The 24,210-nt window shown below is 40.0% G+C and overlaps 1 protein-coding gene and 1 non-coding gene across 2 annotated transcripts; one reads left to right on the top strand and one right to left on the bottom strand.

Annotated features, from left to right (window-relative positions):
• The first annotated feature begins 12,901 nt into the window (after positions 1-12,901).
• On the top strand, positions 12,902-13,966 carry LOC148802532 (uncharacterized). Its single transcript, XM_088897921.1, has 2 exons — positions 12,902-13,358; positions 13,605-13,966. Exons 1-2 carry the CDS (start codon positions 12,902-12,904, stop codon positions 13,964-13,966), a joined length of 819 nt encoding a protein of 272 aa, XP_088754047.1.
• Positions 13,427-13,533, bottom strand: LOC148802533 (small nucleolar RNA R71). The gene has a single exon (XR_016083239.1). It is a non-coding gene; the product is annotated as a small nucleolar RNA R71 (small nucleolar RNA).
• Positions 13,967-24,210: the final 10,244 nt, after the last annotated feature.

Genomic DNA, 24,210 nt, shown 5'->3' with positions numbered 1-24,210 from the left:
TCTTGAAACCTTTTGATTTTAAAGCATATATCCATTGTTTTGGATTTGTGTGTGTACTTGTTTCGACTGAAACTTCTCATGACAGCCTTATTTTGAGCAGCTTAAACAGTGGTTTCGGAACATACGCATGGATGGAGGAATGTAGATGAGCTTCACTTATCCTAATGAAAAAGAAGCTTAATCTTTGTACGGTGGGGACAAAACCCAACAAATGTAACAACAACTCAATTACACCACAGCTTTACAGACTATAGATAATCAAGATTGGCTGTTGAGCAAGGTCCCCTGTAACTACAGCCCAAGAACCCAATCTTCCAATAGCAGATCTGATCATCTCCTTAAACTGATGATGCTTGCCTTAGAAGACTCTCTTGTTCCTTTCAGTCCAAGCAGTCCACACCACCACTGTAGGAATCGGACCCCACAACAGCTTTCCATTTTCACTTAAACCCCATGGGATACCAGCCAGTTAGGTTCTCTCTCAAGGTCCAGGGGGGTACCAAAGCCAAACTTAACAGCTCCCAGGAAGTGCAGTGAGATCTCACACTGTAGGGCAATGGATATATTAGTGATCCAAATTCTCTGGCACCTTCGCACAAAACTGACAAGGTTAGTCTTGTATCTGAATACCTCTCCTAAGCAGGCAATCCTTCATTAGACCCTTCCCAAGGGCAGCAGACCAAATAAGGTCTCCAAATCCACTTACAAGGAAACTTGTCTTGGCTAGCAGAGAGTAAACTCTTAACATTGAACTAACTGAGAAATAGCCACTCTTCTCCCATTTCCAAAGCCACTCATCCTCCTGTCCCACCCTAATAACCCAATTGTTTGAAACTTGGAGCAGCTCCAGGATACTATCAATTCCGAATACTGAGGATTTGTTCAAAATCTAGGGTTCCAACCCACGATTCCATTCTGTCATGGATAAGACTTTTATGAGTAATTCCTCTTGGACTAAGAGAAAAGACCAAATTAAGAAGCAATTTCTCCTTATGTTACTGCCTAGCTGGCCGCCCATTCAAGAGTATACTTGTAACTATGTTAATATTGAAGTTTAGTAAAAGGATTAGAGAAGGGAGGGAAGAGACATTTGAACTCTTCTTCTTCCTCCTCTTTTCTCCATCTTCTTTCTCTTGTACTGCTATTCTCTTCTGTTCTTCCTTTTTTTCTCATTATTTTTTCCAAGTTTACATCAGTTTTAGAGGACTGATTCACATCTTGGTATTAGAGTAGGTTTCTTTCTTCCTTCTTTTCTTCTTTCTCTTTTCCCATACACCCTTCGATTAAAAGAGTGTATGGAGAGATAGATTCTCTTTAGTTCAGAGGATCTTTTACCTAGTTGGTAGAGGGTTTAGAGAGTTTAAATCTGGCCAGATATTGCCAAGAAGTGGTGATGTACTATTTCGGCTCAAAACCCTAGCCGATTAGAGATTTTCGAAGTTACAGGTAAAAGTGAAGCGTTGGGTGTGGCGCTCTGTGCTTGGGAGGTGTCTTTTGACATCTAAAAGAGGGCGGTTCAGGTTTGGAAAAGATTGGGAAGCTCTAGTAGGAGTGGGTGCATATTCTCTCTTTCTCCCCAATAGCTGGACGCAGTGAAACCCTAGTTTTTAAGCATCTGGGTATTGGTTTGACTTCAAGTAAGTTTATAAAGACCAGATTTCTGGTTTTCTGATTTTCGGTTGAGGAGTCCTTTGATCGTCGGCTGCAGAACTTAAATAAGAACCGAAATTTCGGTTCCCAAACCACTCCCCTAGTTCTACTGTCAAGGAGGGGGAATGCTCGGCTAGAATATTGCGTGGCCTTGTGGTGGTAGGCCGCCTAGTCCGAGGATTTGAATTGCCTAGCCAAGGATTTGAGTGACCCATCCAAGGATTTGCGTGGCCTGGCCGAGGATTTGCGTCAAAGGCTGAACTGGTATGGTGGGTCTCCGCATCGAGGGCTGGACCGGTACAGTAGGTCTTTGAGGGTTGGTACGGTGTCTTCGTGTCAAGGGCTGAAGCCGCTGGGATGACCATGCCTAATTAGATATTCGATATGTTTCACAGGTCAATACAGTTCTCTGCGTTGTGGCCATGGTCTTGGTGGAACTCACAAAATTTGTCTCGGTTCCTCTTATTACCTTGCGTCTTCATCTTCTCGGGCCACCTGACATAGTTGCGGTCATGGATTTGCATCAGAACTTCAAACTACAAAACATTAAGTGGCGTGAAATTCCGATAGGTTGGCGGAGGGGTGCGGGGTCTACGGTCGGTCCAACAATCTTGCCTCTTGTGGTCTTCATCCATCCTGTCGGACCTCCACTCGTCATCCTTTTTCTGTTGGGCCTCTCATCCTCATCTCTGAGCTGCACTTGGGCCTCTTTAGCATTGATGTACTTTTGTGCATGGCTCATTAGCATGTCCAACGTTTGGGGAGGATTCTTGGAGATGGAGAAATTGAATGGGGAAGGGCAAAGTCCGTGTTGTATGGCCGTCACCGTGACTGATTGATTTAAGTCCCTGACTTGAAGTGCTTCTTTGTTGAACTTTGCCAGGTAGTCTCTAAGGGACTCCGTCTTTTTCTGTAGGACCTGCATAAGGCTGGTCGAGGTTTTCCAATGCTTCTGACTAGCTGTGAACTATGCCAAGAATTGGGTCTCTAGTTGGGCCCATGATGCTATAGACCTCAGCGATAGGGAGGAGTACAATGCCAAGGCTGGGCCTTGCAGTGTGGTTACAAGGGCTTTGCACATCAGTCCCTACGACACATCGTGTAGCATCACTGGGCTTTGAGTGTCGCGACATGGTCGAAAGGGTCAGAGTTCCCATCGTACTTGTCAAATTGGGGGCTCGCCATCCGATAGGGGGTAGCTCGTCCACTATGTCCTGGATGAAGGGTGGCTCTTTGGTGATATGCGCGGTGGCTTGCACAGGTTGGTCTTCGGCGGGAATTGCACTCTTATGGGTGGAAGTGTGCTCTAACTCTTCCAGACGTTGTCGAAACTCTTTAATTTCGGCATCTCTATTGTTTGGGGCTGCAGTGTGTATGGCCACCCTCTTGGGTCGTGTTGGGTGATCCTTGACCGAGCTTGGCTCGGCGACTGAGACCACGAAGGGGGGCGTCCTTTTACCGAGTCTTTCTTTGGTGGGGATGCGCTCAGACTGGTATGTCCAGCTATGGTAGTCTCGTTCTTGAGAACGGGTAGTGGCGGTGGGCTTTCAGGTTGTGTCTTGCCTCATATGTTCGGATCGCTCTCCCCTTACATCTGACCAGCGTGCTTTGGGGTCCTCGGTCTGAGGATCGTCCTTTGTGCGCGTCAGGGCGTGAAGGGGGACAACCCGGTTTGGTGGCACAGCAGACCCTAGTGTTTGCATGAATTCGAAGATCTTATCAACTTTCTTTTGCATGGCTCAGAATTGTGTTGGATCTACTACGACTAAAGGTCGCGGAACTTCTTGGTTCTCCCAAGACGGGGAATGGTCAGCTAATCGTTCAAACTAGTTTTTAGGCATCTTGATCGCTTCCTTAATTGTGCGGCAAGGAATGAGATTTTTTGGAAAGGCTTTTTGTGCGGTTTCCCATAGACGATGCCAATCTGATGCTGCTCAATGCGAGGTGGTGCATGAACTGAGGAGAGCAACCAGATAGTCCTTGTTGGTAGGGCGGGGCCGAGCTACAAGGACGTGGCTGCGCTTCAAGACCTGTGATCAAGGAAACAGAAGTCAGAGGCCCGAGGAGTTATCCCTGGGTAAGAACTCCGATGCTCAAGTCAATAGGAGGTGGTAGGGTGGTCGAGTTGAGAGGTGGTAGGGTGGTCGAGTTGAGCTATAAGGATGCCGGTCCGAGCTAAGTAGCGGTGTAGGTTTCAGGAGTTCGATCCCTTACCTCGAGCATGGAGTACCTTTTTATAACTAAAGATCTGTGTCTTGATTGGATTGGGCTTCCAAGGTTGCCTATATGAGGTTAGCCATCGAGGTATTCGGGATAGAGTCCTGTTCCCTAGTGGAGTCATCTTCCTTATTCTTCTTTATCAGTAGTTGTGCTCACCCATATGATGCGTAGTTGACGTGGCTAGAAGCATAGAGCACCATAAAAATAGCGTAGCTTGGCCGAGCTAACCCAACGTGGTCGGGCTAGGCTGACGTGGCTGAGTTAGGATAACGTGGGAGGGTGATAATTGGGCCATGTGTCTCGCAAGGCCAGCTCAGTCAAGACCCAAACAAAAGAGTTTTAGATTTAGAGGGTTCTTTGACACCTTGAGGAAAACGAAAGTTCACAAATATTATACAGAAATCTTCTCCCACACATTTAACTTTACAAAAGAAAAAAAGAGAAATATTGCAGAGCTCTGCAAATCCACACTTGTGCCCACAATTGTTCCGGTCTCCAAGAACATTGAGGCAATGCGTCTTGCAGCACTGAAGAAGCCCAATCCGGTTGTTCACCGATATCCCATTACAAATGTTGTTCCTAGAGACGTCACAGTATGAACCCTTTCTGATTCTGGTGAGGAACTGTTTTCCGGCGAGGGCATTTGTGAAGGGGAGAATGAGTGGTTGCAAAATAATTGGAATCCTTCTCTAAAACAGCTTGTGTCATTTCCAAGGCCCAACGGGTAGGGAACGGGGATATTTCCACACTTGTTTGGGCAAAAACAAGACAACAGGAGGAGATGACGAAGCAGCAGCAGCATCACCTGCATGGTCAATTGTTAAAAATTACTATATATGAGTTGCTATATCTGTGTAGTTCTGTACTGTTTGTTTTGTGATGAAGAGATGTCCCATTTAGAGGCTTCCTCTTGCCCGCTTAGGGTTCGGATGGGCTACATTTTAGCATCCTCCACGTTGATCTTCTAGAAAGTCGTGCAAAAGTAATGGAAGAGGAGAAAATAACCCTCCGTTAGTTACTTTACTCTTTTCAAATATAAAATATAAAATTTGGGTCTTTTTGACTGTTTATTTTATTTTTTCCTATTTTCTTTTTACATCTCCATTTTATTAATTCTTTGAAGGTTGACCTGGCAAAAAGTTAACCCAATCCCCAAACCTGACCCACTTCAACTCGAAAAATTAAGGTTAGGGTCTCATTTAGTTATTGAATGTGAGAATGACCCGACCCAACTCAATTTAGAAGAAACTAGGTTGAGTTGGATTAGGTCATGGATCAACTTGCTGATCTGGTTGTCAGGTCTAATTCAGACTATTTATGTATTGATAGAAGTTTCCACTTTTTAATTTTTACTATTTATTCTTTACTCTTTATTATTTATTCTTTCAATTGTTAAATGTTCAAGCTTTTTATTTTATTTTATATTTGGAATTTTAAGGTTAATTCCTTTAATTTTGGCATTTTTATATATTTTTTAAATTTTAATTATTTTTTGAGATGACCCAAATTACCCATGGGTCAACCCTAACGCAAACATTTAGGTCAAGGTCTAGTACTTGACAACCCGACCTGAAACTCAACACAAAATGCCTTGACCCGACCCACCCAACCCAATTGCCAGGTCTGTTTGAAGGTAAATTTTCTTCAGGATGCAAAAACGTCTTTCTTGTAAACGGATGGACCTGTTTTAGGACATTTGTTATTCCTTGAGCCGGAATGCTTTGCCAAAATATAAAGGCTTAAGTAGAAATAGTCTAGACTCTTAAAAAAGAAGGAAGAACGATCGAGATTCCTTTCGACTTAGCCCAAGGGAAATATAGTATGAAATAGAAATTATCTTGAACTCTTTTGAGTTTCGACAAATACCAGCAATCAAACCTGGAAATGAATCAACCAGCTGTTTCACCATGCTAGGTCCAAGCCAATCCCACTAAAGTTTGAGATAGACAGGATCAAGCCTGTGACTCATTTACTTTCTTTGTCAAGTCTAACAAATTCAAGAAATCCCCCGCGCGTGCTTTGAAGTGTCTTGAGAACTTACAGCCTCATTGACAAGTTATTGTTTATTTATTTTTGGGTAATTACCTCTTTAATTAACAATTTTATGCAATGAGAAATTAGGAGAGCATCTGATCCCATTCGTTAATTGTTGTTACCTGGTTCACATCCTTTTTCAGGTATACTACCGAATTTGTATAATTAGCAGTGGCAAGTGGCAACAAAAGCCAAGTGAATAGACAATGTGCAATAAACTGGCATATTTGCCCATGGAGTGTTGAAAACAAGATACCACAAATTTGAGTTATCTAAGCAAAAGTTAAAATATATAATGTCGAAGGAAAATAATGAAGTTTTTATATTTATTGAGGAGTCAATCAACCCTAACCCTCCTCTTACCAAAGAGAGCTTTAGATCTCCTACCAAAGAGAGCTCTAGTCTTCCTGTTAAAAAGAGCTCTAGATCTCCTACCAAAGAGAGTTATAGTCTTCTTGCTAAAGATGGACTAACTACTATACAAAGAGTTCTTACTATAGAGAGACCAATCAAAACAAAAAGGAAATTCTCCTCTTAGGAGTTTTCCTACTAAATCTCTTTCCTTATTTTATTGTTTATATACTTGTAATTATTTCCAAATTTCTTTATTGTTCTTGTATATATTCAGCCTTGTACAATCACTTAATGACTACTGAAATCCAACCTATTCTTTTGAGACCACTCTCTTCATCTTTTCTAACTACATTCCAGATTCATTGTTGGGCACGAAAAAGAAACTTCATAGAATCCAGAGAATAGTAACCCTTTAGGCAATTACAAACAAAAAGAAAAAAAAAAAGAATTTTCTCTAATATTGGCCAACACTTAAGCTATGTAGAGAAGGAGCCCACAATAACCCAAAATATAGAGGTTTCATCCTCTTCCTTCTCCATTATGCATTTTCATATTTCCCTAAAACAATTCTTTGGTTATAGGTCATTTATCTCCTTTTTATTTTGTTTGAATCATCTTTCTTCTTTGGAAGAGATTAAGAAACCCTTTTTTATTTTATTTTTGGGCAAATTAATCTTTTAAAGTACCCATAAGTTTTCTGACAATTGACTAAATCCTCACTTTCCGTTTAGTATCTAGTAATAGAAAGAATAGCTTCAAACCAAGCTTGAAACCTTATCTCAAATTTGACCCACCACATCATCTGATACAGAACTGAATTGGTTCTATTATGTGGTGAACCAAATTTCACTGTGGTTCCTTTGGGCTTCACAAATTCAAGTTGCAGGTAAAGATTACACTCACCTTGTGGTGCAGGTTGCATTGAAGAATGAGAACAACTAATGGCACTTTAGTAGGGTCTGTATTAGGTTGTTGGATCTCAGTGAAAGACTCTATGATAGTAGGAAGATCACTAATGTTAGCTTGATAGCAATTGCAAACATATGTATTTGATGATGACCTAGACATCTCAAAATCTACAATCAATGACTGAATTATTTTCAATTGATTTATCTTCCTTCATTATTATCTTTTTTCATTTTCATTTGAGTATGATTAGATATGATTGGAAGGAGATTTAGAAAACTGACACCAAGAGGAAGCTTTGTAGTACAGACAACAAAGAATTTCATGAGACCAAATCAATCTTTCCATTGACAAGAAAATGAAGTTTTTGAAGCCTAGGAAAACAAACTTCAAGTCATCAATTACTCTTAGTTTTCTATTTTCACAAGCTTTTCTATGTCAATCATACGATATCCAAAGTTGAATTTATTTTTGTTTTAATTAGTAGTATGTAGATAGCAAGCTGCATCCAAAGTTGGTGCTTTGTGTTCCAAATAGATATGTAGGAATGTGTTGCTCGTGGGCTTCTTCAATGTGGGTACAGCAAGTAATTGAATAGGCAAGCTGCCGTGGGCCTCATGATGTGTGTCTGAGATTATTGGTCTATCTAAACTAGAGTTAGCTTCGCACCCGAAGATAGACTTCGAGTAAGTTGATAAGGCTTATCCAAATTCAAGATCATTAGTCTATCTAAACCAGAGTTAGATTCACACTTGAAGATAGACTTCGAGTAAGTTGATAAGGCTTACCCAGATCCATTCGATTCGGGTGGGGTGAAGATAAGATCCGTTGACTGGCACCGCGATCTTATGGGGATCGGAGACACCTGGCTTGCTTCTAGAAGGAGGCTACATCGCACCTCGACAGGTCGGTGGATGTAGTGAGGTGTTCGGGCCTTGGTCTAGTTGGGTGACCTAAGGTGTCGGAGGTGACTAGGACTGCTGAGGTGTCTAAGGTTGCTGAAGTGTCATCATATCATTTCGTCACTCTATGTGTCATCACATCATTCAATGGGCCAAATTATCCCTCATTAGGTTTCTTCAATGTGGGTATACCAAGTAATTGAATTGGCTCCCAAGCATATACGAATGTGCTGCTTAATGGCTTTATATGCAACTATCTTCTTTTAACTTGTCATGAGTCAAAATGACTAGGGGAACAAGAGATGAAAGCAACACCATGACGACTTTCTCTATAATTGATTTCTTAGAGCAACATGCATTAAATGATAGGAAGACGCTTTACAGTTCAGAGAACAAAGAATTTCATGCATTTCCTATTATACTCAAATGAAAAATTTGGATTTGTTGAGTTTTATTTTGAAGATTTGAAGAATAATGGAGGATAAAATTGACCAAAAAGGGTAATATTGTGATTTAAAAAATTTTATGCATCATGTGGTCTCACATGTGAACGTATTGTGATGGAACACTAATGCACACTAATGGAAATGAAGGATTTAGTCAATTGTTAGAAAACTTAGAAGATACTATAAGACAAATCTAAACAATAGGAATAGAGTTAGTCAATTCCATAAAACTAGGGATACTTTAAGAGATTTGCCCTTTATTTCTTTGTTTTAATGTTGAGACAAAACATTACGTTTATTTGAAAAATCAAAAAAGTGAAAGTAAATAAGAATTATTTCCTTTCCCCACAAAAAGTGCAATGTGTCACATTCTGATGGAACTTTAGACCGCATTGTAAAAACCTATGTGTAGCCCATTAGAACATAGAGGGAGAGCCATATATAGACAATGGGTTTCCTTATTATCGAATCTTTGTAAGACTTTGCGCTAGCAGCGATTATTCCTTACCTAACCGAGCCCATAAATTTTCGGGCCGGGCTTGATTTCAACACTTCAGGCTTGACCCACAACATTTATATTTTACACATATACTAATATATAATGGTTTATATTTATATACATATGTAATATAATATAATAGGCATAGGTTTAATGCTTGGCCTAGCCCATGATCACCCTTGCTTTTCACTTTGTAGGGCTTTCCTGATTGATATACCCTAATTGATGAATCTAGGGAACTTTGTTGGATGAAATAAAACGTAACCCACTTGCATGACTCTTAACATTTTTTTTTATCCAAAGGGGTATTAAATATTAAAGAGGAAAAGAAAATCTCCCATAGAGTTCACTTTGATGGTTGTAAACTGAGTAGTAAGCAATAACTAGTAGATTATTTATAGAAATCATCCAAGTGGTGCTGTCTTGAATTGAAAGGTATACATTAATGAGATGAGAGAATATTTCCTACAACTACAACTATGGTTGCATGCAACCCTCAATAAAATGAAAACAAATTAGTGTTTTAAAGCAAACATAAGTTGATATGCTGTTTTGTTTTTTCTTTTGAATATGGGTATGTTATCATTTTATTGATAGGTCTTAGTGAAAGGTGATTATCTAGTAATCATTATATGCAAAAAAATTTAGCAAATAAAGAGGATGGAATTTAAAATTTTCTAGAAATCTTAATGTTGAAATCACACAAGGTGAGAAAACTAGTCTTCTCCATGGATCATTTGGAATAATTGGATTAAGAAATATCAAACCATTGGATCAAAGTTGAGTGTAGTACCTGATTTTGATGTCCACAAATGAAGAAATCAAACTGGTAGTTCACACTCAAGCTCAAATCATCCCAAGAAGGTCTACAACGAACTAAAGATGGTGCAGAGTTATGTTTGCAGACACAATGCAATTTCCAGATATTCTAATAAGAAAGGTGATACTTTGGTCACGAGTTTAAGTGAAGTTTCCACCCAAAAAAATTTTGGAATCAGCTTCTTTTGGATAATCTTTTGGTCTAGTCAAATTGGGTTGCAAATCCTTAGTTTAGTTTCTTAAAAGGGTTGGCTGAGTTAGCTATGTTTTCTTGATTTTTAGAAGACATGCCAAGGATAAATCCTAAGGTGATAAGACAACTTCGTAGCATGGACCCAACCTACCATCCCATCCAGTAGAAGAAAAGAAACTTTGCCCTATAGTGGTGGTAGGTCAACAACGAGGTTAACAAACTCCTCCAGGCCAAGTTTGTTCGAGAGGTCAACTATCTATAATGGATCATGAATGTAGTGATGGTCAAGAATATGAATGACAAGTCTACATTTACATTGATTTTACTAACCTGAATAAAACTTGCTCAATGATATGAATGACAAGTCTACATTTACATTGGTTTTACTAACCTGAATAAAACTTGCTCAACTTCATGGATGCATTCTTAAGGTATAGTTTGATTTTGATGCATGAAAACTTTGATCATAAAAAAGAGCTTGTACTACTATAGAGTCATGCCCTTCAGCCTAAAAAATGCCAGCACCGCATACTAAAGGCTAATAAATAAGATCTTCATGGAACAAATAGGTTAGAATATGGAAGTGTATGTAGAAGACACACTGGTGATGAAAGTTAAATGCAGGAAATAAGGTTTATTTGTTTCACTATAAACCCAAGATCACCACGGAACATCTGACTATTTTTGAATTTTGTTTATTTCATACCTATATATTACCCAAATTGTATATCTCAACTTTGAATTCTTTTATGGAAAATTCTATTTGTAATGCTAATCCAATTGGCCAAATTGATTCCTCCAACACTACTCAGTTTCTCTACAACTTTTTAGCACTTAGTTCTAGATTAGTAGTGCAATTCAGTATCTTAATTAGGGCTAGTCGAATTCCTGCTCTTTTCCTTCTAATATCTTATAAATTAAGAGAAATAAACTTTTAAGTGTGTGTGAGGTGTTATTAAGCTTTCTATTCCTAAGGATTAGGGTTGCATAGGAGATACTCTATCTCTTTGCTCTTGGATTGAAATCTTCCATCCACTTTGTGCAATATCTGGTTAGGAATATAAAGGCTACTTAAAACTGTGAAGGGGTATAACCACACATTTGTAGTTAAGTTCTTAAGTCCTAGAAATTACCACATTAGCCCCTACATGAAAAGTAAAGAAGAAAATTTAGTCCTTATACACAATAATGTTTGAATATAGTTAGAAAACCACATAAAGAATCATTATCTCGACCAATCACCATTATATGGGATAAAACCAAGAGTTATTCTTTGTATTTCGATTAACACTTAATTGGACACATTACTCTTGTATTTCGATTCAAGGCAAGCAAGAAGGCGACAGGAGGGAAACAAGGCTAATTGGATGATTTTGTGCAGTTTTGGCACCATTCAGTAATCTGGGCATAACTCTCACATCCGGACTCTGATTGGGATGATTCAAGATGCAATAGAAAGATAAGGGATAACCCTACAACTTTCATGTTTTGAGGTTTGATCGATTCGGTCTGAATCAAGGTCAAAATTGGTCCAAAGTCAAAGAAAATTCGTAAAGAAGCCCAACTCACAGCTGAAGCCCAATTCGCAGAAAAGCCTTGTAGCAGCCCAATTTATTAAAGAAGCCCAACTCGAATTCAAGAATAAAGAGTCTTATCAGATTTAAATTTCAAATGTAATTCTAGAAAGATAAAGAAGATTGAGATTACTAGATAAGAGATAGGATAGGATAGGATTAGATCTAATTAGGACTTTCTATTTTTGAGAAAGAACTCCTAAAAGGAGTTGGAAACAGCCCCTCCTTCTAAAGCTATATAAAGGGAGGAGGGGGGGCAGACTAGCATTGGGATCACTCAATCCATCTCTGAAGTAATCAAGAAGACATCATTCAAGAAAGCTTCAAGAAGGAGGTCAACAAAGAAAGAAGGATGAAAGGAGGAAGGCGACGACAAGGATAAGACAAGCTTATAGATCTCAGTTTCAAGGGCGACATCATGAGTTCTTTCTTACCCCTTGTTTGCTTTATTTCCTTTATCATGAATTAATTTATTTGTAGATAGGTCTGTGGAAAGCCTAACCACGACAATGGATTGATTCTTTATTTTTATTTATCCAAGATTGTTATTTTCATATTGTTTATGAGTTATTATGCATAATGCGATTAAGAGCTTGGCCACCTCTTAATTGATTTGGTTTATGTGAATGAATCGAGAGAGGAATTCATATAATGGATTGAATAACTCATAGTGTGATTGAATGATATATAGGAATATATATACATGATTCATCTGATGATATAAGTTTTTCATAGAACTTAATGCATTTCTATCTCGAGAACTCTAGTTGAGAGATCAAAGGGTTACTTGATTGAAGTAGATTTGATACATCCTGAGAAGGAATATTAAATAAATTTAGAAAAACTTCAGCTTATGAGGATAATAATTTATCTTGGTTAATCTAATAAATTGATATCCATTGGAATGGTTAGGTGGACCAATAGTCCTAGCGCTTCCAATTAGATCGTTGCAAGTTTTGCCATTAATCACCCTTATTTTTATTTTTCTTCTATTCCTAATTTTTAGTAGTTCTTATTATTAGATCTGAAATTCGGTTGTCCAAATAATTAAGGAAGGCTATAGTTCTAATACTTATTTTGTTAAATCCTCGTGGGAACGATATCTTTATACTACTTGATAACTAATGCACTTGCTAGGGCTACATAATTATAGCCATCAAGTTTTTGGTGCTGTTGCTGGGGATTTAATCCTAAAATAATATTAGAACTTGTTAACCTTGGTTAATTTGGTTTTTTATTTTTTTTTCTCTTCTTCTTTTATTATTATCTATTCGAATTCTTGCTGTGTTCAGATTAGTTAGTGTATGAGACGCAGTAGAGGTGAAGAACTAGCAAAATTCGATCCTGGAATAGAGAGAACCCTTCGCATACTGCAAAGAGCCAACAAAGGTAAAACGAAAGAGAAGGTTGAAGGATGCGAACCAGCAGAAGAAGTTGAGGAAGAAATGGAAAACGAAGCAAATCGAACCCTTTTGAACTATGCTTGTCCAACAATTGATGGGTCTACTTCTAGCATTAACAAGCCAACGATTCAAGCCAATAATTTTGAGATCAAGCTTGCGATTATCCAAATGGTCCAAATGAGTATTCAGTTTAATGGGTTGTCAAGTGATGATCCTAATGCACACATTGTTAACTTCCTAGAAATATGCGACACATTCAAGAATAATGGAGTTAACGATGATACTATTAGGCTTAGACTTTTCCCATTCTCATTACGTGATAGAGCTAAGGATTGGCTTAACTCACTCCCTGCAGGAAGTATCACCACTTAGAATGACTTGACTCACAAATTTTTGGCTAAGTATTTTCCTCCCTCTAAAATAGCAAAATTGATCAATGATATTACTACTTTTGTCCAATTAGAGAGGGAATCCTTGTATGAGGCATGGGAATGATTTAAAGAGATACTTAGGAAGTGTCCTCACCATGGAATACCAGTTTGGCGCCAAATTCAAACTTTTTATAATGATATTATTCCATCTAATTGCTCCATTATTGATGCAGCTGCAGGTGGCACAATCATGAGGAAAACTCCAGAGGAAGCCTATGATCTAGTGGAAGAGATGGTATCAAATAGCTACCAATGGAATAATGACCGAACTGATCGAAAGGGAGTACACCATATAGATTCTTTTGCAGCTTTATCTGCTCAACTTGCTAATTTGAATAAAAAACTAGACAATCTTAGTGTTGCAGCAATAAATGTGTCATCTAGTAATCCATGTGATCTTTGTGGCCAATTAGGACATATAAATTCTGATTGTCCAGTAGGTAATCCTTTTGCTTCACATGAAAGTGCTAATTTTATTTCTCATGGTGGCAGGCCAAATTTCAACCCCTATTCGAACACATACAACCCAGGGTGAAGGAGTCATCCGAATTTTTCATGGAACAACAACCAACAAAAAGCACCAATGGGATTTCAACAACAGCCACCCCCACAAGAAAATAAGGGAAATTTAGAGGAAATGATTTCTAAGTTCATTAATGCTGCTGAAGCAAAGTTTCAAGATCACGAAAAGAAATTCTTAAATCAAGAAGCATCTATTAAGAATTTAGAAGTCCAAATGGGGCAGATTGTGAATTTGTTATTAGAAAGAAGAGAGGGACAACTGCCTAGCAATACAGAGAAGAACCCAAGGGAGCAAGTGAATGCCATTGCTTTAAGAAGTGGAAAGACTATTGGCGAGACCCAAAATGATGATCAAAAAGCTGAAGTGGCCGATTCACAAAAGGAGACCGAAGGGAGTACACCTAAACTGAATTTAGATGTTATTAAATTTCCTCTCCCCTACCCTAGAAGAGTTTTGAAAGCTAACTTGGATAAACAATTTGAGAAATTTTTAGAAGTGTTTAGAAAAATACATATTAACTCCCCTCTTCTTGATGTATTGTCGCAGATGCCAAAATATGCCAAATTCCTGAAGAAGGTGATGTCGAATAAAAGGAAATGGGAGGAATGTGAGATGGTGAAATTGAATGAAGAGTGCTCAGCCATCCTCCGAATAAATTGCTCCCAAAGCTTAAGGATCCAGGGAGTTTTTCTATACCTTGCACCATAGGAAATACTGAATTTGAAAAAGCTTTATGCGATTTAGGTGCCAGTATAAATCTAATGCCATATTCTATTTTTAAAAAACTTGGATTGCATGAACTAACATTAAATATCCTAGGGGAATAGTAGAAGATGTTTTAGTCAAAGTGTGCAATTTTATTATTCTTGCTGATTTTATCGTGTTGGATATGGAGGAAGATAGGACAATGCCTCTGATTTTAGGGAGACCTTTTCTTGCTACTGGTAATGCTTTAATTGATGTGCAAAAAGGTCTACTTACCCTTATAATCAATGGTGAAGTGGTGTTTAATGTATTTAAAACCATGAAATATCCTAAAACAATGGAACATGAAATATATGCAATCGACTGCATTGATGTTTGGGCAGCTGAAATTAACGCATCTAAATTAGATGATCCCTTAGAAAGCTGCAATCTTAATTCTTGTAAAAACATGCAGGTCTTGGAGGAGGAAGTTAAGGAGACGTTGAACTATTTGGAGGCCGGTCAGGAAGGGTGCAAGCCAAGACAAGAAAAATTTTTACCACTAGATGGACCGACCTATACCAAACAATTGCGACCCTCCATCGAAGAACCTTCAGCTTTGGAACTTAAACCTTTGCCTTCTCATTTGAAATATATATTTTTGGGAGAAAGTTCCACCTTACCTGTAATCATCTCTTCTGATTTGACAGGTCTCCGAGAGGAAAAGCTGGTAAGGGTGCTCAAGCAACATGTATTGGCCATCGGATGGAGCATCGCCGACATAAAAGGGATTAACCCTTTGGTGTGCACGCACAAAATCTTGATGGAAAATGGCTGCAATCCCAAGGCACAACAACAAAGAAGGCTGAACCCTAAAATGCAACAGGTAGTGAAGACAAAAATTCTTAAATGGCTCGAAGTAGGTATTATCTATCTAATCTCTGATTCATCATGGGTAAGTCCTGTTCAAGTTGTACCAAAAAAGGGGGAACCACTGCAATCTTAAATGAAAATAATGAATTGACTCCCACAAGAACAATAACTGGCTGCAGGGTGTGCATAGACTATCGGAAGTTGAATAAGGCCACTAGGAAAGATCACTTCCCTTTGCCATTTATTGATCAAATGATAGAGAAACTCGCAGGGCATGAATACTATTGCTTCTTAGATGGCTACTCCGGGTATCTTCAAGTACCCATTGCACTTGAAGACCAGGAGAAGACTACTTTTACATGCCCATATGGCACATTTGCATTTAGGAGAATGCCATTTGGATTGTGCAATGCACCTGCTACTTTCCAGCGTTGCATGATGTCTTTGTTTGGCGATTTCGTTGATGATTGCATGGAAGTATTTATGGATGATTTCTTCATTTATGGATCATCATTCGATGAGTGCTTGCATAATTTAGAACAGGAACTTCAAAGATGTGAGGAATCTAACATTGTTTTGAATTGTGAAAAATGTCATTTCATGGTTAAGGAAGGAATAGTTCTAGGGCATAAAGTGTCATCCAGGGGCATCGAAGTGGATAAAGCTAAGATAGAACTGATTGAAAAGCTTCCTCCACCTCAATCCCTAAAGGACATTAGAGGTTTTCTTGGGCATGCAGGTTTTTACAGATGGTTCATTAAGGATTTTTCTAAAATAGCTAAACCCTTGACAAATCTGCTAGTTAAAGATGTACCTTTTGAATTCGATGATAATTGTTTGCATGCATTCAACACTCTTAAGGAAAAATTGATTCAAGCCCCTATTGTATTAGCTCCGGTATGGGAACTACCCTTCGAAATCATGTATGATGCAAGTAATGATACCTTGGGGGTAGTTTTAGGGCAACGAAAAGATAAGAAATTTCATACCATTTACTATGTGTTAGACAGTTTTGTATGCCCTTAGCTCTAATAAGTTTTGATTTACTTTTGATATTTAATGTAAATAAATAAAGTACATGTTTGATTCATGTTGTGCTGTATGCTTCTGTGTAAGACCCTAAAACTGGACACTTAATGAGACTTGTGTTAGTTTTAAATGTTCACAGCCATTGGATAACTCTGGGGAGATTTATCCTGCCAGGGCTGACACTGGTGTGCTACCAACTGTTGGGGTGGCTTGTCTCAGCCGCCAGGGTGAGACCCAAGGTACACGCAGTGTAGGATTACTTGAACCCTTGAACCGGACCAGATTTCCAGTATTGCCCTGGACCTTGGAGATTGATGGGCAGAACTGGAAAGTTACACCTGACCCCAACACCCGATTATGGTGCTGCGCTAGATGTCGGATTGGGCTATCTTTGATATGCCAATCAGTGAGATCCTTAGCGGGGGTCAAAACCTGGGAATGTTGGGGCAGTCCGAGAATTCATCTGAGTGGGTGATCATAGTGACGGGATCAGCCCCTTTGTCGGACAAAGGTAATGATCGAGGATGCACTCTCTCGGATGGAAACCAAACTGCCGGTAGTTAATTTCAATCGTTGGAATTTTGTTTTGCAAAATTTATATATATGATATATACTTATATACGGTTTCAAAATGTTTGCAAATGGTTTTAATTCCCGGGATCCAAGTGAGTGGAGAGTGCAACACTGTTTCTTGCAGCCGAGGGAGAGGTCCTCTCTTGTCGGGCAGAGATTGATCATTATGGGCTGAGAGGTTAAGTGTAAGGCCATTTAGGATAATATCTGATGGGCTAATCTTGCATATGCCCACAGTCGCTAGGTTTTTATAAGATGGCTTGGCCTAAGTACCACTTAGTCTAAGTGTTGGGCCCATAGGGTCCATGTAATAGGCTCAAGGGGTTCACTGGGTTTTCTAGTGACTTCGGCTAGGCCTTGTAACAAAGGCTGGGCCGAACCCATGTGGCTGATGTGGAGATCAATGCTTGGGTCCCATGCCATACAAAGAAGCCCAACTAGGCAGCAATTTGGAAACTTATTGAGCACTATTCATTTATTGGGCCTAAAAGCCCATTTCAAACTGGGCTGATATGATCACCCACTTAAGGGGGCGAATCTACAGATAGGATTAACCTCCTGATGAGATCAGGAATGGGCTGATTTAATTTGCAGATAAGATTAAAATTATCCCTTATCCAAGTACAGATTTGGATTGGGATAACTCCTAATGGGATTAGGAGGTTTCTTAATCACTAAGAAAGGAGGAAACCCAAATAGAGAATTAAAAGAATTCGACCTAGGGTTTTGCAATTAACACTCTCTGCAATCTGCGATAGGATCTCATCTTCCCTAAGCTGAAATCTGCATTCACGCCTCTTTCAGCCTTAGGGATCTCCTCCAGCCGCCGCCACCTTCCTGCATAGTTCGAATTCCATTGAGGGGAAAATCAAGAAATCTATTCTTGATATCAGTCTTTACTGAAAGGCTGGTTTGGTTCGGTGCTCTAAGCCTCCAACGAGTTCTTGTGAAGAGATCGGTACGTGAGACGTACACTGCTGGTTCTGCCCCGCCATCGCTGTGTCATCTTCAGCGGGAGCATATCTTGGATCTTTCTTTGGGCGTTAACACTGACGTTGGGAGATTTTGATTCTCCATATCAGGTATAACGCTTCCCCTGATCTTTGGTTCAGATCTGGTCTGGTTTGGTTTGAGTAGGTCCTTGAATATTTGATTCTAAAATAAGGGAATGCGATTCCTAGTTGGAAGAAAGGTAGTAAATTTTTGAAATTCGCTCACCCATTCTGCAACCTTTTTGGCGTTCATATGATGGATCCTACCATTCTTTCAATGGTATCAGATCCATAGGTTCGAATCGTGAACCAAGAGATCAGATCTGAACCTGTGCAATTCGGTAGAAGCCGTTCTATCTGGGTATTGCGCAGTTTGCAGTTTGCAGTTTTTGTTTCAAGAAATTGTTTCTTGTTTTGCGATTGATCTATAATTAAGTTTTGTTAAATCTGAAATTTAATTTAGAATTGTTCTTATTTTATTTCTGATTTAATGGATTGTTCGTACATGGAGTTCGAAGATCATTTTGGCGCAGAATGTCTACGCACCTATTATTTGCAGTTTCTATCCATTCCGGTCTGTAAAATAATTTTTTTTTTCTAGACTGAATGTATAGGATTCAATTAAGAATGTAATTATTTAATAGAAATAGGATTTTTGTTCTTTTTTTATTTTCTTGATTGAGAAGGTGGCAGCGCTAGAGATTCACAGATAAAGAGTTTGTTATCTGCGTTTTGCAGTTTGGGAAACTGCAACCCTAGTTACTAACCTCTATTTTGCAGGTTGTGCGAACAGTCCAGATCTATTTTGATTGTCAAAATTTGGAATTTTAATTTCAGATCTTTCATTGAATTGTTTCTTGAATTAAAGATTGGTTTTTGGACCGTCTCGGACCAGATTGGACCAAAGCTGTTTGGACCGAATCTAGGGTTCGAAAGGGACTGTATTCAGTTCTGTTATTTCCCACTTTCAAGTCTATAAAGCCCAATTTTAAGGGTTTAAAACTGCAAAAGCCCAGTTTTACATAAAAGCTATATGGGCCGAACTGCTAACTGCGATTCAGCCCATATACCTAGATGATATTATTGGTTAATATTATGGACTTTAAACGGGCTGATTAATGGGCTTTACAGTGAGTAATTGATTGGATCAATTCTTCCATATCATGTGATGTGTGGATGTTTGATGTGTTGCGACCATGGGCCATAAGCACTTGGCCCTTTAGTAATGAGGAAACACACCATAAAATTGGGTTATCCATTTGCTGTTGGGTCTGTCAGAGTGTTTCATAAGATGATAGGGGCGTCATAGACCGATGTGGGAGGGGCTTCACCAGAAAATGGGAACTCTCTCACGGTACCTTGGCGTAACCTGAATATGATGGGTGAGCACTCACTGGACAGAAAGGTTTACCTGAAAACGGCTCTGAACCTTGTCTGACAGAGGCCAAAGGGAAACTCATATGATGAGTGGATATGATCTGTCACAAAAAGGTGGTGGGGTTATGCAGCTGAAACAGTTGGCTCCACGCACCCTACGTGATTTTCCACATTTCTAGAGACATTTCACCGTCTCCGTCACTGCGATAGGAGGGAAATCTCAAAGATGAACAAATGGAAATGGAACATAGATTAAAAGCCATATCTATGTAGGTAACATGAATCAAACTAAGGTTGTTGACTAACGTTTTGTTGTTTTATCAGAAAATGGCAAACAGATAATTTGCTAAGTTGCTTGACGACAACAAGCTTAAGGGCCCATACTATGCCGACTGGTACAAAAACCTTATGCTGATCCTAACTTCAAAAAAACTAGATAAGGTGGCAAAGAATCCTGCACCGGATCGTCCGGGAGATAGGGCTTCTGAAGCCCGCAGGAGGGAATACCAAGAATGGGAGGAGAAAAACTCCTTAGCTCGCTGCTATATCGTAGCCTCTTTGGATAATCCGATACAGAGGCAGTTCGATCAGATCGAACTTGCCAAGGACATATTGGATAGTCTGAAGACTAAGTACGAAGAGCAGAACTATTCTACTTGCCAGAAGGTCCTAAAACAATTCATGACCGCATAGATGACCAAGGGGCAGCAAGTTCATGACCATTGTCTCCGGATGATGGGTTACATTAACGAGCTAGAGGCCTTTGGGTCCGGGCTGGATCTGGTCACATAGATAGATGCCATTCTTAACTCCTTGCCTCCGTCCTTCAATCCGTTCATAATGAATTACAATATGAACAAGCTGAATGTCAGCGTTCAAGAGCTCAGCAACATGTCGCAATGGGCCGAGGAACTGATTAGAAAGGATGAGCCGATAGCCATGCTTGTTGAATCTGGCAAATCTGGAAAGAAGAGGAGGGCAAAGAGAAAACCCTAGAAAAAGGCCACTAAGTCTAAGAAACAAAATAAAGACAAGGCATCCGATGCTTGTCACTTCTGCAAGCAAGCCGGCCACTGGAAAATGAACTGTCCTGCCTACTTGAAATCTAAGAAAGGTATTTTCGAAACTTGTGTCATTGAGACTAATTTGTTAGTCACTTCTGTGTCCTGGTGTGTTGACTCTAGGGATTCAACTCATGCGTGTAATTCACTGCAGGGGTTCAAAGTAAGCAGAAGGCTGAGTGAAGGGGAAGTGACGCTTTCCTTGGGAACGACTGCAAGTGTTGCAGCTGCAGCAATTGGAACTATAGAACTAGTTTTTAGAGAAGGAATTCTTGTACTTAAAGATTATCTTTATGTACAGAACTTAAGAAGAAATTTGATTTCTGTTTCTAACCTGTGTGCTGATGGATATACTATTTATTTTAATAATACGATTACTGTTAAATGGAATAATAAATTCATCGCATGCGGAGAACTGGAGAATGGTCTCTATGTTCTACATCCTAACCGAAACTACGTCAGTTAAAATCCCCAAGAAAAGGACTCGTGATATAGTTAGTCCCACGTGCCTGCGGCATTACCAACTTGGCCATATCAGTATTGATCGAATCGCAAGACTGGTAAAGGATGGTCCTTTGGATTTTCTAACCATAGAAGATCTTCCCACTTGTGAACCTTGCCTCCGAGGCAAGATGACAAAACAGTCATTTAACGGTAAGCCTAAAAGATGTACAGGCACACTTGACCTTATACATACTGATGTATGTGGTACCCTGAGTGTCAGGACCCGTAACCAACACGCATACTTCATCACTTTCACTAATGATTTTTTACGATGTGGTTACGTGTACCTGATGAGACAGAAGTCCGAATCCTTTGAAAAGTTCAAGGAGTTCAGATAAGAAGTTAAGAAACAGTTAGGGAGAGAAATTAAGGCCCTTCGATCGGATCGAGGTGGCAAGTATCTCTCTGACGAATTCAGGGACTACTTGAAGTCCAACGGGATAATATTACAGTTGGCTCCTCCTGCAACACTGCAGCTTAACGGTGTTTCAAAGAGGAGGAATAGGACATTGTTAGACATGGTCCGGTCACTTCTCACATCCTCGGAATTACCCACATCCTTTTGGGGATATGCATTAGAGCTTTGGACCGGAAAGAAACCAAGTGTCAGACACTTGAAGATTTGGGGTTGTCCTGCGCACGTTAAAAGAATGAGTGCGGACAAGTTGGAATCCAAGACTAGCCGTTGCCTATTTGTAGGCTACCCAAAGAATTCAGTGGGTTATCTTTTCTATGACCCAAGTGAGCAGAAAGTACTCTACAGTCGAAATGCCTAGTTCTTAGAGACTGATTACATCCTGGACACCCATCGTCAGGAAATAGTTATTGATGATGAGAGCTCAAGATCAGTGGGAGATGTCCCACAAGTTCCAGGTAGTGACCAACCTAGAAGATCCCCCTGGGTATCCAGGCCACCGGTCTGTTATGGTTATGACCAGGATAGTTACCTAGTGGAAGCCTTGACTAGTGAGGAGGATCCCGTGACTTACGCGGAAGCTATGGTGGACATAGATTCCCAGAAGTGGGTGGAGGCCATGAGAGCTGAGATGGACTCGGTGGAGGCCAATGGAGTTTGGACTCTAGTAGATCCGCCCTCCGGGGTAAAAGCAATTGGTTGCAAATGGATCTATAAGAGGAAGAAGGGCCCCGATGGCAAGATTGAGACCTACAAAGTTCATTTGGTAGTGAAAGGGTATACTCAGAAAGAAGGCATCGACTATGAGGAAACCTTTTTGCCTGTGGCCATGCTTAAATCCATTAGGATCCTGCTAGTTGTAGCAGCATACCATGACTACGAGATTTGACAAATGAATGTCAAAACCATGTTCCTAAATGGAGATCTTAGCGATGATATCTACATGCAGCAGCCGCAAGGCTTCATTGCTGCTAGTCAGGAACACATGGTATGTAAACTTAATAGATCCATATATGGACTTAAGGAGGCTTCTAGGAGTTGGAACATCCATTTTGACTCTGCAGTCAAATCGTTTGACTTTGAGCAAAATCCGGATGAGCCCTGTGTTTACAGGAAGTCTAGTGGGGATAAGGTCACCTTTTTGGTGTTGTATGTGGACGATATCCTACTCATTGGGAATGATGTAGGAATGTTGACTTCGGTCAAGGTATGGCTTTCGCAGCAATTTTACATGAAAGATCTTTGGAGAAGCTTCCTATATACTAGGTCTTCGACTCTATAGAGATAGATCGAAGTGGATCATTGGATTATCCCAGGCTGCTTACATTGACAAATTAGTCAAAAGGTACAGCATGGAGAACTCCAAGAAAAGAAATGTTCCTTTCAGGCACGGAGTCAATCTCTCCAAGAAGTTGTCTCTTAAGACTTTTAAGGAGATTGGGGGCATGAAAATCGTTCCCTATGCCTTAGTCATAGGGAGCATCATGTATGCCATGTTGTGCACTCGCCTTGACATTGCTCAGGCGGTGAGTGTCATAAGCAGGTTCCAGGCCAACCCAGGGCAGGAGCATTGGACTGCTGTGAAGAACATACTCAAATACCTTCGAAGGACAAAAGAGTTTTGTCTGGTATTGGATGGTAGTTCACTACAAATTCTGGGGTATACTGATGTCGATTTCTAATCGGATCCAGATGATAGAAAGTTTATGTTTGGGTATGTTTTCATGATAGGATCGTGTGTTGTTTGCTGGAAAATAGCAAACAGGGGTCCACGACTGGCTCCACAACCGAAGCCGAGTACATTGCCGCAAGTGAAACTGCTAAGGAAGCCGTGTGGATGAAGAAGTTCGTTCACGAATTAGAAGTGGTTTCGTCCAGTACATCACCCATCCCGTTGTTGTGTGACAACAATGGAGCGATCACCCAGGCTAAGGAGCCTCAGGCCCACTCGAAGTCAAAGCACATCGAGAGGAAGTACCATGTACTGCGGGAGATCGTTGGTAGAGGGGACATCCTGATTCAGAAGGTAGCATCAACAGATAATGTGGGAGACCCATTAACTAAGCCACTCACACAGAAGGTGTTTGAGAAACACGTGGAAAGTATGGGACTCCGGCTTGTACCAGATTGGACCTAAGTGCAAGTGGGAGCTATTAGACAGTTTTGTATGCCCTTAGCTCCAATCAGTTTTGATGTACTTTTGATATTTAATGTAAATAAATAAAGTACATGTTTGATTCATGTTGTGTGGTATGCTTCTGTGTAAGACCCTAAAACTGGACGCTTAATGAGACTTGTGTTAGTTTTAAATGTTCTCAGCCGTTGGATAAGTCTGGAGATTTATCCTACCAAGGCTAACACTAGTGTGCTGCCAACTGTTGGGGTGGCTTGTCTCATTTGCCAGGGTGAGACCCAAGGCACACACAGTGTAGGATTACATGAACCCATGAATTGGACCAGATTTCCAGTATTGCCCTAGACCTTGGAGATTGATGGGCAGAACTGGAAAGTTACACCTGACCCCTAGACCCGATTATGGTGTTGCGCTAGATGTCGGATTGGGTTGTCTTTGATATGCCAATCAGTGAGATCCTTAGTGGGGATCAAAACCTGGGTATGCTGGGATAGTCTGAGAATTCATCTGAGTGGGTGATCATAGTGACGGGATCAGCCCCTTTGTCGGACAAAGGTAATGATCGGGGATGCACTCTCTCTGATGCAAACCAAACTGTCGGTAGTTGATTTCAA

This window comes from Nelumbo nucifera, chromosome 2, assembly GCF_055504915.1.
Source record: "Nelumbo nucifera cultivar China Antique chromosome 2, China Antique-T2T, whole genome shotgun sequence".
NCBI lineage: Eukaryota > Viridiplantae > Streptophyta > Magnoliopsida > Proteales > Nelumbonaceae > Nelumbo > Nelumbo nucifera.
This window is presented reverse-complemented; position numbering and strand designations above follow the sequence as displayed.

Excerpts from the sequence above, each read along its gene's own strand:
- LOC148802532 (XM_088897921.1), top strand. The coding sequence starts at position 12,902 with ATGAGACGCAGTAGAGGTGAAGAACTAGCAAAATTCGATCCTGGAATA. Across the intron at positions 13,359-13,604 it reads TAACTCACTCCCTGCAGGAA|CTGCAGGTGGCACAATCATG; the intron begins GTATCACCACTT and ends TTATTGATGCAG.